General features: G+C 38.3%; 1 protein-coding gene across 3 annotated transcripts in view; it reads right to left on the minus strand.

Annotated features, from left to right (window-relative positions):
- KAT6B (K(lysine) acetyltransferase 6B) overlaps positions 1–15,034 on the minus strand; it is a 166,073-nt gene that overhangs the window by 10,769 nt on the left and 140,270 nt on the right. For all 3 annotated transcript variants that reach the window (XM_004680752.1, XM_004680751.1, XM_004680750.1), the window contains exons 14-15: positions 935–1,166; positions 464–623 (exon numbers count right to left, since the gene is read on the minus strand). In XM_004680752.1, coding sequence (XP_004680809.1) covers positions 464–623; positions 935–1,166 — 392 coding nt within the window. The remainder of the gene's footprint in view (positions 1–463; positions 624–934; positions 1,167–15,034) is intronic.

The following is a 15,034-nucleotide window of genomic DNA, read 5'->3' on the forward strand; positions in this document are numbered from 1 at the left end:
CCTCAGGACTCCTTTGCATCATTTAGGATAACAAATCAAAGAGGATTGGGTTTCATGGAATATTTAGCAGTATTAATGATGCAGTGAATTGATTTGAGTCCTTTATCACTACATTACATGCTCACTGGCATGGAGCACTTTAAGCAAGTTCATAAACACAAAGAATCGATTGACATTGTAGCCTCCGAGCTCAGCATCAAATTTGATCTGATTACATGCTGTCACTAGTGAAAAATGCTGCTTTGTGATCAATGATAAATGTTTCGTTTATCATACTCAATTCAATAAAATGAAATTATCATGTCTTACCATGCAACCTCAGTTAGGATAAATTAGTGCCATATCATTTCACAAGCTCTCTCTACATAACTGAGCATTTGACAATCATGTTAATGACTTTCCCAGCTTAAGAAGGCTATACGATTAAAGTTATATAACTGAGGCTGATAAAGTCACTTATTACCTCTTTTTCAGCTTCTCGTTCTTCTTCAGAAACTGCAGCATTAGAAATTAAAATTGGGGTCCACCTCAGACTCTCTGGATCAAGTTCATTGGTCCGGGAACAGTTTTTCAGCTTTTCCATGTGGCCCAATATCAACTTTTCCCTTCTAATGATGACAAATCTGTAATGTGATGAGGCAGAACAAAGTACGATCAAAAGCTGAAATTTCATTTCACCTTCACTTACTGACATATGCTAGCACTAAAATGTCACCTGGGTTAGGAAAAATCAGAAAGCCCATCAATGAAGTACAGCAAATTAAAATTTGAAATCAAAGAGTTATTCTGTTTTCTTTTTAGGCGAAAGGTTTTGATAATACCATTGGGGAAACTCCTATCTGTCACCACAAGGAACTGCCTAAATCCAGGGATTCTTTCTGGAGTGTAAGATGCTTGAGAGGCAGCCTGGGTCCTGCAGGGCACCAATACTCACCTGCCATCTCGCTTGTCAATCATGTGGAGGTGCTGCAGAGTTGTGGCAATGTCGTGTGGGCACATGCCCGTAGCTCTGCTGATCGCCTTGATGCTGATGTGCCTCTCATGGTGGTGGTAGAGATATTCCAAAATGACGCTCTTCCAATAGGCCAAGTAGGAGAGACGGCCCAGATCAGAAAGTGGCTTTTCAGGAGACCCTGCCTGGCCTTCTCTTCTAGAAAGCAAATAGCCTAGGGCAGAAAAAGAGAAACTCACTATAGTGTTTCCAGATATTGGAACCAGGGCCACTAGGAACAATATAAGCAGTAACAAGGTAAACACCACATCAAAGAAGTGCATTAATGTCATGTATGTAGACTCTTTCCAGGTAGAGTGATTTGATCTCCATGGAGTTTATGCTTCCAAATCCTTCACAATGGCACTGTAAGTCAATTTGCATAGCTAGAGGCAGCATTCCAAACACACGTCATGACATATTTAACAAAGATAATGTTGAAGATGTTACTTCTGATAAGTTTCAATATCCAAGTCTCTTTACATTTTTATACATTTTTCAAAAATGTCAGGCACTTACTCAGCAATCTTGCTCAGGGACCACCCCAAACATTAATGGGTAAGCTGTTTTCCACAGGAAGGGACCTAATGACCCTTTGACAGCTGGGTCTTAATAAAAGAGAAGGGCCTAAGTTGACTCAGATTCTATATTGCCTGCTACATTTAACGAGCAAGCTGATCTGAAGCTTTATTTTGGTACTAATAAAATAAGTCTTTTAAGTCAACTGCTGTGCCTCACTCACTTCCCCTTATTCCATTTTCACCTCTTTCATGGAAATTAATTTATAATCTAACCCCAGTTAGGCAACTCCTACAAATAACAAGCAAAATAAAAAAACCAACCTCCTTAAAACAAACTGTTTCATGTATACAGAAAATCTCTGAGCAGGGTAAGTTTTTATATGTGCAGTCTACAGCCGGTGTATTACTGTGAAGGTTCCTTGGCAAAGGAACTTTAAAATGAGAAAAACTGTAAATCCACTTGAAGGTAATGAATGAAAGCTGGCGGCTGTCTCCATAATTAAGAGCCACTTAGGGAGCAGAGAAGAAATGCTATAAACTAATGATGTCTACCTAGCTCTAATTATCTATTTCAACAGCCTCACCTTCATGAACTTTCCAAATTTAAACAAACATCGACCACATACAGTAGGTGGCAGCAATTACAAAACCATGCTGCTCTGTAAGCCATCCAAATCTTCAGTATTTTTCTTCTTTATCTACATTTCCAAAATGGCTGCATTCTCAAGAATTTTCTCTTCTATTACAAGGAGAAATGAATGCTTCTTTTTATGCATGTTCCTGCCTCTCAAAACCACAGTAAACAATGCAGATCTAAAGGACAGGAAATCCCACCTGGAGGCTGGAGGGATATAACCTTTTGCATTTGGATGGTTTTAATCTGAATGTCATAATAAAGAAAAGGCCTATATTTAACTTTAGGTTTCACTGAAGTCTTCTGACTTGTTTCTTTGACTCACGTGTGTAAGTGCAAAGTATGTGATTGAAAACAAACAATCACACATTTTTTCAGTCAAACCACTCTTGTCATGTCATTCAGCAGCACAAAAGAGACTTTCAAGAGCAGTGTATCAGGAACGCTAACAGCGATGGCCACTGTGCCAAATCTATCCTATATCGTGACCTGTGAATATGGAGATTAGCACACTTTAGCAGGAGTACAAAGGGTGCCCAAACCTCAGAGCACAGATAATTGGCACATCTGTCACCTGCCTCCTGAGTGCTTGGCGCATGCTGAGAAATTTTCTCAGTTGGCTAGATAGAGATCCCGGTTTTGCACTCCTGGGGGGCGTTAGAGCACCATAATACTGTGGATATGGAACTAGCCCCCTTTGTCCATGAGATCCCACAATTAAAAGTTCCCAGTGGGGACTGTGAAATTCCCTCACTGGTTTTCAACTGAACCCCAAAACTGGGCCTGCAAAGCACACAGCTCCCTCCCACCCCAAGCCTAACAGAAAGATTGCTGTACAACCAGAAAGTGCTGAGAAGGTGGCAACTTCCCCACCCACGTCCCCCACTACAATACGCAATCTTACCCAGGAAGCACATGTATTTCTTTGTTCTGTCTTCTCACAATCCTTACTTTAGACTAAGAAGCAACAGCCAGAATCCACACAAAGTATTTTATACAGCTACTTGTGTGCTCACACCTGGGGTAGCACAGGTACACAACATCAGGGCTCTAGTATGCAACTGGAGCCATCAGACAACGTGGGGCCTGGGGAGAGTGTTTAGGCACAAACCTTTTAGCACCTGCTACTCTCACCACATGCCGTGGCCGGCTCCTGGGCCACTCCCCTGGACACAGTCTGCAGTCTGTGGCTGACATTGCCATAGAAGAGACCTGGGCCCGAGGGAGGCAGCAGTGGGGCAATCAGCCCTGAAGCACCGTGGTACGCAAAGCCATTGACTTGCACGCTCTGAACCTTGCTTGTGAAAGCTACAATGCAGGAAGGCTGCCAACACCTGCCTAGAAGTGAGGTTTCCTGGGTTATGGGCAGAGAAACTGCAAACCAAATCTCCAACCAGACAACACTGAGCAGATCTTGTGGGCTGAGGCGCACCAACATCAATGACGACATAATGCCACTGTGCAAAGGGGTTATTGAATCGTTTTTCCTTCTCCTCTGACTCACGAAACCCTAAGGGAGCTTACACTGATGGAAGGAGCTTACACTAAGTCATTTATAAGTCGCCAAGGTCTCAAATTTTTGGTTTAAATGAAATCCATCTGGATAATCAAAATGACCAAAGATTAAATTTTTGATTCCTTACTAGTTAAATGAAATCACTTTTAAAATATAAGGCTTAGGAGAAAAAGTTGTGTCATGTCAACTCCATTTTTGCATAAGGATGATATAATTTAATTTTAATCTGCAATAGAGCACTTCACCTCAAAAAAGTGATAGCTGGTAGCACTTCACTACTTTGGTCTTCATGACACGGGATGTTTTAAATAAGGAATTTCTTGCTACCTTTTGTTTCCTACTTTTCCTAGGCTCCTCAAATCACAAATCCTATATATAGCCTACTGACAGAATAATTTTTGGTAAGAACATATCACGTATTGAGTAACTATAGATATGTGGTGTGGTGGTTTAAGCTCTTAAATTTAACTTACCAAAAAGATTCCAAATAATTGATCTAAGATGCAGGGAAATAAAAAGCACTTATCTTGGAAGCCGGTGTATTATCCTGAGGCATCTGAAACAAGTACAATACACCCCTGGTGAATAGATTCCCATGGTGCTCTAACATCTCTCCTTAACTCAGGACACTTTCAATCAGAAAACCTGAACTATCCCTAGGGAGACCTGGCTGCTCAGACTGAAAACAAAGTAATGTTTGGAGGACAAATCCCAGTAGCTGTGATATAATTAATCGCTGATGAAATTATTCCTTTCAAACTGTCTGTGAGCCAGAGGTGCTGATAAACAGCACTGACTCTGTGTTCAGAAGGCTTGCACTTGAACACCGACAGGCCCATAAACACTCATTCACACCAGCTATCTTAATACTACTGAATACTGGCTTATTTTGCTTCCCTGGAACTTCTTATCACAGGGGAAGGTGTGGACTAACTTCTTAATTCCAAAGATTATCAAAGTGCTTAAAGGAAAATTAAGAACAACACAGAGGTATACAAAGGCAAGTATTTCTAAGCTGGACTGAAACAGGACCCAAGTTTACCTCACCTCTAATGAAGACTGACCAACTAGTGCAAAGAGAATCAACTGTCATGTGAAAGGGACCTGATTCCTAGTGTTTCAAATGGTTAAATCCCTCTCAGGGGAAAGAAAAACGTGGCGAGAGTGCTTTGTGTATACACATCCATTAGAAATGGGAGAGACCTGGATGAGACTAAGATTTGTTTTTTAAAAGTCTAAATTTCCAAATTAATTTAACTTCCAAGCATATTAACTATAAGGTTAACCTTAGTTGAATGTTCCTGTCTTTTCAGCTAGTAATATTTCAAGATTATAAACTGGAACGCAAGTAGAATGATGGTCTTCAGACAAGACATGGATTAAGGATTTACCTCCACAAAGGCAGACACCCCTCACACTTACACACCTTCATCTTTTACTCCTGCTGGACCCAAGCCATAAAAGCTTCCTCACACAGAAGTATAAACTCTGGCAAGCTATTCCCCACTCCCATCTGTCTGGATTATGTGAGTCTGGGGTCACTGGCTGCTTTTAGAGTAAAATAATCTTCAAGGATTACAGCCCTTTCATCAGACACCTGTTCAGTTCAGGAAGCCCTGCTGAACGGTTCTATCAGTAGACAGCACTGGGCTTGCAAGTCTGGGAACTGACACCAGGCCAGGGATTTATGGCAGCTCTCGAGCAGAAAAAATCCGATGGCTCTAAGCATGAATCTTGTGGTTGAGGATGGAAAATCACTGATCTATGCTCATCTGTTTTGCTGGTTTCAGGGGTTAGGCAGCTCTGTGACCAAGTGGATGAATGGCATGTTATCAATTTAAACAGTGATAAATGAACTTGACAGGCTATTTGTCTCCTTGATAAAAATTTTGTGTTGATTTTGCAATTAGGAAAGAAGGAAGTTGAACCTTAGCTTTCCCATTGTTTTTTAGAGAATAGGAATGTTCAAAATCACCCATGACCTGCCTGAGTTTTTATGGCTTTTTCATTTATTGAAAGATACAATTTCTATTAAAAATAGAAATTTTGAATTTTGAAGAGGTTGGTTTTGAAATATGTGTATGTATAAGATATCTCTTCCATAGTTCCATGGGCTTCAAGTAATCATGACAACCTGAAAAATACTGCTTGACTTCTCAACAGACTTGTTATTCTACTTCCGACAGATCTGTGGTTTTCAGGGTGTATTGTGATCCCCAGACCTGCCAATTCTGATTTTCATGCTGGAAACTTTGGGGGTATGACCCAGCACCTGCACTTTAATAAGACATGATTCTAATGTACATAAGCATGAAGACCACTGCCATAACTTCTGAAATGGAGTTGCTGGTTTTACTGAAGATGTTAAATTCTCCTTGGGCAGCAGGGAAAGTCACTGAATAAACAAGGAATGCCAGATAGGTGGGGAGAGTCTTTGATCGTATAGAGCTGGAGGGAAGGCTTTCCAAAGCCCCATCAGACTAACACTTAACCAGAGGGCATGGAGTTGCTGTGTGGCTTTGTCCACATGTTTTAGCCTGTGCTTCTTATTTTTATAGTGCGAACAACTTGGTAGGTCTAGGGTAGAGACTGAGATTCTGTATTTCTAACAAGTTCCTATACCACGGATCACAACTGAATAGCAAGGATTTATATGTTAAATAAGTGGTTCTCAAATTATTTGGTCTTGGGTCTCTTCAGGTTAAAAAAATATATTTTAAAATTTGTATATAAGATCTACAGCTATTGATTTTACTAAGAAACTTGGAACATCAATTCATTAAAAAATGAAGCTCATGAAGCGCTCACATAATTTTTATGAAAAAATTTACATTTCCAAACACACACACAAAAATAGAACAGTGGCATTTTACACTTTTGCACATTTCTAACATTTGGCTTAAGAGAAACAGCTAAATTTTTCATATCTGCTTTGATATTCAGTCTGTTGTGATATCACAGGTCATGAAATTTCTTGAAAACTCCAATGAACACTTACGAGAATGAGTAAAAAGGACAAATACTGCCTTAGTATTGCTTTGAAAATAGTTATGAACTTGAAGATTCTCTGGAGTAGACCTTAGTAAGTCCCGTATTTTGAGACCTTCAGTTTTAAGTAAAAGATGAGGAAAAATTTTAAAAGTTGGGCAATATGGTCATCTATTGCCATATAAATATGGCATTTATTGACTACAGTATGAGAGGTTTTAAGAGAATACAGAGAACGGATTTTAGAAGCAGACAACCTGGAATGAATTCAAGGCCAAGCATTACCAGCTGTTGACCTTAGGTAAGTTACTTAGCTTCAGTTCTTCAGATGTTGTGTCCATAAAATGTATAATAACCATATCTATCAGTGTGGTCAAAGGAGTTAAATAAATTAATACTAAGTATGTAAGACAGTGCTTAGCATTTTTACAGTAACCTTATAGATATTAGCTTATTATTATTATTATTCAACATATTGGAGAATAAAATCTCAAGGAGATCATTTGGGTAACTAGGTAACTTTAAAAAAAAAAACAAACCACACACACAAACCCCTAACACATCCTGTCTCAGGAATGATTTTAAAAAATGGTGACTAAAAGTTCTCAGCCAACACAGTTCTGCGCCCCTCCCCCAAATTCCATTTGGCTCTTAAATCCTGAACCACAAGAACTACCCTAAGGAAATAGCAGACCCCTTGTTAAATACAAGACCATAGTCACCAAATGGAGTCACTTAAGCTAAGCCTCATGCAACCAAACAGACTTGAATTTTGATCTGTCCTAGAAATGGAACTTTAAACTAGCCAGCCAGGAATCACCTGGTCAGCACCAGTGAGGTTATGTACCATCTCTTAAAGGAAACTGATCTTAGCACAACCAATTTGCTTTTTGCTAGCATGATTTCCTGGTTCTCATTCTCTTTTCCCTATTAGTCTTTCATTTTGTACAGCTCCCCAGAGCACCTTTCTATGGGCTAGATTGAATGCTGCCAGATTGATGAATCATTGAATAAAGCAAATGTTTTAAAAATTTACAATTGATTTTTTTTTTAAACAACATCAAACCACAATAATAATGACTGTTTGAGGGCTTCAGCATAAGTCAAAGACAGTCCCAGGACAGATGAAACAGAGATTCAAAGGTTCTGGAAGAATCAAGTGTATCCCTGGGAAAATGGCCTGAACTAATGAAATCCAGAGAATGGAGACCGTGTGTCTTTGGGGAAGGAAGATTAGCTGTATTGGGCCATATACCAATAAGTTTGTTTAAGTCCCATTTTCAGATCTCTCTTCTCAGGGATCCCCAAATCTGTTCGGCAGTTGATTCTAGTGGGGTGTGCACACATATGTGCACAAACCTACTGGCTGTGCTGGAATTGACCAGATGAGCTCAATTATTTTGAGTGGGAGTGGACTCCCTTGTAGGGGGTGGTCGTACTGTGTGTCAGCCACCCACACAAGAAAAAGGTAGGTGCTTATCTGAACTTACAGATAAGACCAAGGGTGGCACCCTTATGTTGGGAAGGGAACATTATCTGTATCTTTCCAATGAGCTCCTGAGTGGGGTGTGTGTTTGTGACCAGAGTCACAGATAGCCCCATGAGAACACGTGGGCCGAAGATGAATCAAGGTATTTTTATATCAGATAATCTAATTCAGTGATAGTGTCCTCTGTATTTCTACTTTTCCTATCCCCTAAGCTCAGCTCACATTAGAATCACTTAGGAGCTTTTAAGAACTATAGATGTTTATGTCTCACCAATCTCAACTTTGACCTACTTCAGGTCACTCTGGTCTCAGATATTATCTATGACTTGCTTTAGTAAAGAAAGGGTCTGGGGAATTCTATCTCAGCCAGAATGTTAGCTGAGGTTGCAGTATCGCTCCCACTTCTCTATTCTGTCACCCCAAGGGGCCATTTTAGAAGCAATGATGCCTAATGAGAGATGAGTAGAAGGTGAATGCTGGGGAAAATGGATATATCTAAGGGTTAAGGCTAGAGAAGAGATGGTCACCCAAAAAGAAAGTTCTGTGATAGACTTCAGAAGCTTCCTTTATTCAAACATTTAACTGAGAGTTATTTGTGTGTGGCATGTCACCACACTAATAAGGACTGGTCTGGCATTTTGGATGAATATAGTTTTCATTTTTAAGGTTACTGAGTATGACTCAATTGCTCTTAAATTCCTTGTTAGGAAAATGAGGTGCTTCTGACACAGTATAAAACCAACATGGAACATGATATATCTCTGGGAAGCAAGCAGAGTTTTATGAAGCCCACTGCCTTTTAGAAATCTAAGTAAAAACTCTGATTAATCTTCCCGAGGCACTTCTAGCTAGGTTATAGTAAAGTACTACAGCAGCACTTAATGTCACTGACTGGTTTTTAAAAACTCTGACTCTAGTGAAATGGCAAATAATGAAAGCAGGTTCTCAGATAATGTCATCTGTTCAACATTAACCAGTATTTCTTTTCTCATCAACATAATACAACATGAACTAATGCATTCAACTACTGACTTGACCATGGTCTCCAAAGCGACAAGAATGGAAAAGACATATCCAATGCCTTTCTCTTAGACCACTGTGGATTTTCCCAATTCAAACCTGTTTAAACTCTGAAAAATTTTAGCAGGAACAAATTTGCCAAACAAACAAACAAACAAAAACCAAAAAAAACAAACTTAAGATGAAGATACTTGGCAATTTAACATTAGTTCCTCTCTTCATAAGTTGGCAAAAGTTCATACTACAGATTCAAACTGAAAATCTATTTCAGAAAATAATTTTTCAAAGTTGAAGCTTAAATAAAATCTTCACATTTCAATCACAAAATTCTGGTAACAAGAATTTACTATCAACAGTAAAATTACATGAGTTTAAATACGGCATTAAACATATATACTTCAAATATAAGATCTGCTCCAAGCAAATGATGCATGTACTTCTTGCACTGCTATAGCTAACACTTTTCCTGTTGCTAAAACACTACAATTGAACTTCTCCTTAAATAAATTACTAAAAAGAAAGATTGGAGTTTCTTTTGTCCACTCGTATAAATCATGTGGAGACAGCTGACATAGCTGATTTTAATATCTAAATCCTAGTTGGCAGACTGAGGGTAAGTGTTTATATCTGCTTGGACACTGCTACTAATTTCAAAACTCAGCTTTGAGAGAAAAAATGGTTAAAAAAACAACTTGCCTTTCCATTTGCTCTGTCACAACCAACTCCCCTCTCCCCCATGAAATGCTCTCTCTTTGTACCAGCTGTAATTTTCAAAAAACAGGACAAAGTGTGCTGCAATTCCAATTCTAGATGAGTTTTCACATAGCAAACACAGATATCTAGCAAGACTGGGGAAAACTAAGAATACAGATCTTTTGAAAATTTTTGTTTTCACAGTACATATCAAAAGAGAACTCTTGTCAGTTTTTGAGATAACTTTATAAAATCAAAGCACAGACCATCATCCAATATGACTGAAATAGAAGGGAGAGAAACAATCTGCAGTTGCAGACAAAGTCAAACTTCACTGGTCTACCAAACAGAAAACTTTTATTTTTTTGTCTTTCATATACTCATGAGAATGTGAGAAGACAAAGTCTGGTAGTCAGTGGTAGTGTCTCCGCTGGGTTACTGATACAATCACTGGGTTTTCAATAACTGGCTAAGGGGGTGGCCAGTGGGTTTACTGTCATGTAGGAATCTAGTCTGTCACAGTACAGGACTCTTAAAGTTGCAATTGGCTATGGTTAGATGTTAGCTATTGGAAAAACAAAACATGCAATTTCATCAGAAGCAGTACTAAAGACATCAGTTACTCTCACTGCCATTAGTATATAATACCATTCCGGGAGTTGAACTCCCTGATTATTTGCAGTATGTAAGGGTGAGACTTCTGTACAATACATCAAAATAGGCTTGATATTAGCCACAGCTCATTAACACTTTTCTCTTGAACCTCTGTACATGATTAATGACGAATGGATTACAATTCAAGTTTCGATGGATTGGAATGGCTTAGTAGTATGTCCAACATTTTTCTAGTTAGGCTGTGTGTGTGTGTGTGTGTGTATCCATTTTTCAATTTTTTTCCATTTTTTTTTATTTTTTTATATCAGTTTATTTTTACATCATTTTGTACATTTTTTTCCCATCTCAATTGTAGTCCCCCCGGGTTTCCCATCACCAAGTCACCTTGCACCATCACCATAATCCCGTGCACTTCCCTCTCCACCCCTTCCCTTACCATTTTTTAAATTTATAAGGAACACAGCTCTGAGAATTCAATTTGTTAACCAGTATATCTTCTAAACACAACAACCACAAACTAAATAACAGCGATTCCAAAATATCCGTTCAATATGCTAATTTTCAAGCAATCAATCACACTTGTAATCATCATTTACAAATCAAAGTACAATGTAGATACTCATGGGAGTATATACAACTAGGTGGAAGTATGTGATTATGGACATGCAAACTGAAACTGTAAATTATGTAACTGTCTCTTATAATTACTCTGCTTGAGAAGCAAAAGAAACTTCCTGTATAATTTTGCAGGAGGATAGAGCTTAAGACACTGAATTGCAGTTTAGTTGGTTTTAACCCTTCAATGGCTACTTAATTATGTGATGAGGTCAAAGAAAGTTTACGCTTAATTTATGAAAAGTTGGCAGGGAGGTATTTCAAAGTCATCCTCTGAAAAGCTCCATATTATCAATGAAACCTGATGGATTCCCTCCCCCTCCAATAAAGACTTATCTGAATTATTGGTAAAATAAACAGTAGTTAAAACATATTCACAGGCATTTTATTTCTTCTCTAAAAACATTCATTATAATCTGCCTATTTTTAACTGGATGCAACTGAAAAGCTGTAGGGGCTGAAGGCTGTCAGGGTCCTCAGATGCATCTTATGCTTTGGTAGGAAAAAAAAAAACTCACTAACTTCCTTAAATTCTTGGGGAAAAGCTCCAATACTGGGCAAATCACTGAGAAGCACTTCTAATCTACATCAGAGAATCATCCCAATGAGGAAGACTGTTTTGCAGTAAATAATCAGCAGAGCCTCATTTCAGTATATTTTCAGACATCCTAGTTTTTTTTTCCCTTTTCTTTCTTAAAATCTAACTTCTTTGTTTTTCTCTAAGCACTGTTTCTTTGCAATATGCCCCCAGTATTAGAACTGTTAAACACTCTATCCTTTAGTAGGGAAGGAGGGCAATATATTTTACAGCTTGTGTTAGTATTGCTTTTCTTCATTTTGGATCTTTAGCCAAAAGAAAGAAGAAAGAAAGAAGACAGAAAGAACAGTAAACAAATAAGCTCCAAGGCTGCAGTCTCTATTCCTTTGGCTGCCCTGCTGCATATTTTCTCTTCAGTCCACCCATATTTTCTGTAGAGCCATTCCTTGTCCAAATTCTCTATTTTATCATCACTCTGTCAACATACAACCATTCAATTATGTTTCTCTAGGTTTAAGAATGAAGCATCATTTACAGGAATGTCGTTCCTTGTTGGACTAGACTCAACACTTCGGAAGACATGATTCTAGTAAATTTCAGTATGTTTCCTTCTATAGTTCCACAGTCTGACAGAGTTGATGCCAATACACCAGATACTCATGCATTAACATTTTGATCAGAAAGTAGTAACGATGAAACATTATTTCTCTTTTAAAAGCATCACTAATATAAAGCCACTGATAAATCAAACCTTTTTCCAGTTTTTTTTTTTTTTTTTTTAAGATTTCTTTTTATTCATGCCTACAAGAACTAGGGTATAGGCCAGAGGTGTGGGTGGTGGTGGTGGTGGTGAGAGGATTTCCCAGAGACAGAGTTGAGAGCAGAACAGGTGGATTTACTGAAATACACTGCTGAGGGGAGCAGTGGGCAAGATAGGAGAGTTCTGCTGTGCAATGTGGGTTAGCTCCCTAGTTAGAGATTGAACTCATGCCACAGAGGCTGGCTATAGCTTGGTAGCACTATGACTTTTAACACCTGCACAACCAGGGAGGCTCCCTTTTCCAGTTTTACGAGTCAAAAAAAAATCTAAGCTCTAAGAAAGATACCACAGGGCATGATATCCCATCTCAAGACCATCACTTTCTTTAAAAAATAAGAAAAAGAGGCCCTCCCTGGTGGCGCAGCGGGTTAAAGCACAGTACTGAGAATCTAAAGCTGCTTCCACATGAGTTCGATTCCCGCCTGACCCGGAGGTGACCACATGGCATGGCAGACCTCTCCTGACCCGCCCGCTGCTCCCCTCAGCAGTGTACTTTGTTAATCTGCCTGTTCTGCTCCCCACTCTGTCTCTCGCCCTCCGCATCTCTGGCTTGTATCCCAGTTCTGTATGAATAAATAAATCTTTAAAAAAAAAATAAGAAAAAGGAAAAAAACTGATATAGAAAACTACACTAAAAAGTGAATAGCTTAGTGGATTATTATCCATTATTAACTTCCCCTGTAGTATTTACCCAAGATCATGAATTGAAGTTTCCTTGCTACACCCTAGCACCTCTTATCTGTTCCATCCTAATCACGGCTCCTTTCTCCCTCATAAATAACTACTCTCCTGACTTTCTTAGTCATCGTTTGTTTCTTTCTTTATACTTTTATCACCAAAGTATCTCCAGGTAGCATAGTACAGTCTTTTCCATTAGAAAGAATAAAAATTAAGACTCTTTATCTATGAATTTCCCCCTCTAACCTTTTATCTTCGAAAACTTATCTATTCCACAATTTGGATTTTAATGATTGCAAACCTGAACTGCAGTTCGACTTCTCTTGCCTCTAAACAGCTGGCAACTGGGACCCAAACGCTTGAATAGAGTTGGGTTTATTTCTTTGACAATAATACTGGTTGGTGGTATGATCAGGAAGCCATATATTTTTGGTTACCTCCCTCCTCCCCCCTTTCCTTTTTTTTTTTTTTTTGCAGAATTTGTGGCTGTTGATGCCCAATGTCTAGATTCATCGATTCGCTGGTAGAACGAAAGAATGATGTTCTAATTTTCTCATTTATATTTCATTTGTTAGTTAGTTCGACTACCACTACCACTGAAGAATGATGTTCTAATTTTCTCATTTATATTTCATTTGTTAGTTAGTTCGACTACCACTACCACTTTCTGGCACTCCCTGGTGGCACAGCGGGTTAAAGCACTGCACTGAGAAGCTAAAGCCACTTCCACATGAGTTCGATCCCCACCTGCCCCGGAGGTGACCACATGGTGCGGCAGACCTCTCCTGACCTGCCTGCTGCTCCCCTTAGCAGTGTACTTTGTAGATCTGCCTTCGTAGTTCTGCTCCCCACTCTGTCTCTGGTGAAGCTTCTCACCGCCCCTGAGCCTCTGGCCTGTACCCCAGTTCTATATGTACAAATAAATAAAAAAATCTTTAAAAAAAATATATATATACTTTCTCTCATTTAAATGGTGGTCCAGTTCATACACAAAAAGCAGACTAATAACCAACCCCTTTTTTTTTTTTAACTTTTTATTAGTTTTCAAGATAATGAATGGTTACCTTTCATTCTCTAATCTTGTTTTTAAAGGATCATTATGAACTTGTGAATTCAAACATTTGACTAGTCTCAACCAATTACAATTTATTATTCTATTGTTCAGTGGGAGTCAACTTTAGGTGAATTCTTGGTCTCTTTCGTGCCTCTTTGATGTCTAGTATGAAAAGAGAAATACACTCCTTACAGGACCAACCCTCTACGTTTCATTTTAAATGATGATTCAGTCTGCCCCTCCCAAAAGGATATATATAAACACATAGTGCCTGTATTACATTTCCCTAGGATTTTAGCAATACTTGTTTCAATACGTTCTGCTAGATTACTGTTTATTTTTTCAATATGGATGAATGGTTTATGCATAGCTAAATTTACTTTTAATTCATTCACCTATTTTTAAGTACATTATAAACATTATAGTACATTTATAAACATCTGAAATAATTTTTCTGCAGAAAGGTGTTCATCTAGAAATTAACCCAAAGTATAAATCAATATAAAAAAATGAACAGAGGTTTTTATATTGGTAAACATGAAAGTTTTAGCATCATCATATTTAGAGTAAAAAAATATGTTAAGCAGACATAAACTTGTGGATGGAAAAAAAGACAAACCTAACCAGTATTTTCCTAACAGAATTCTAAGCAAATACAAGAAAATCTTTGGCTTAGCCCAAATTGATATTTTATTTTATTATCTATTTTTTAAGATGTACTTATTTATGAATATAAGAATTGGGGTACACCCCATGTTTACTGCTGCTTTATTTACAATTGGAAAAACATGGAAGCAGCCCAAATACCCAAAAGTAGATGACTGGATTAGAAAGATGTGGTACATATATACAATGGAATATT

Source organism: Condylura cristata, unplaced genomic scaffold (genome assembly GCF_000260355.1).
Source record: "Condylura cristata isolate star-nosed mole 26May11 unplaced genomic scaffold, ConCri1.0 scaffold00011, whole genome shotgun sequence".
Taxonomy (NCBI): domain Eukaryota; kingdom Metazoa; phylum Chordata; class Mammalia; order Eulipotyphla; family Talpidae; genus Condylura; species Condylura cristata.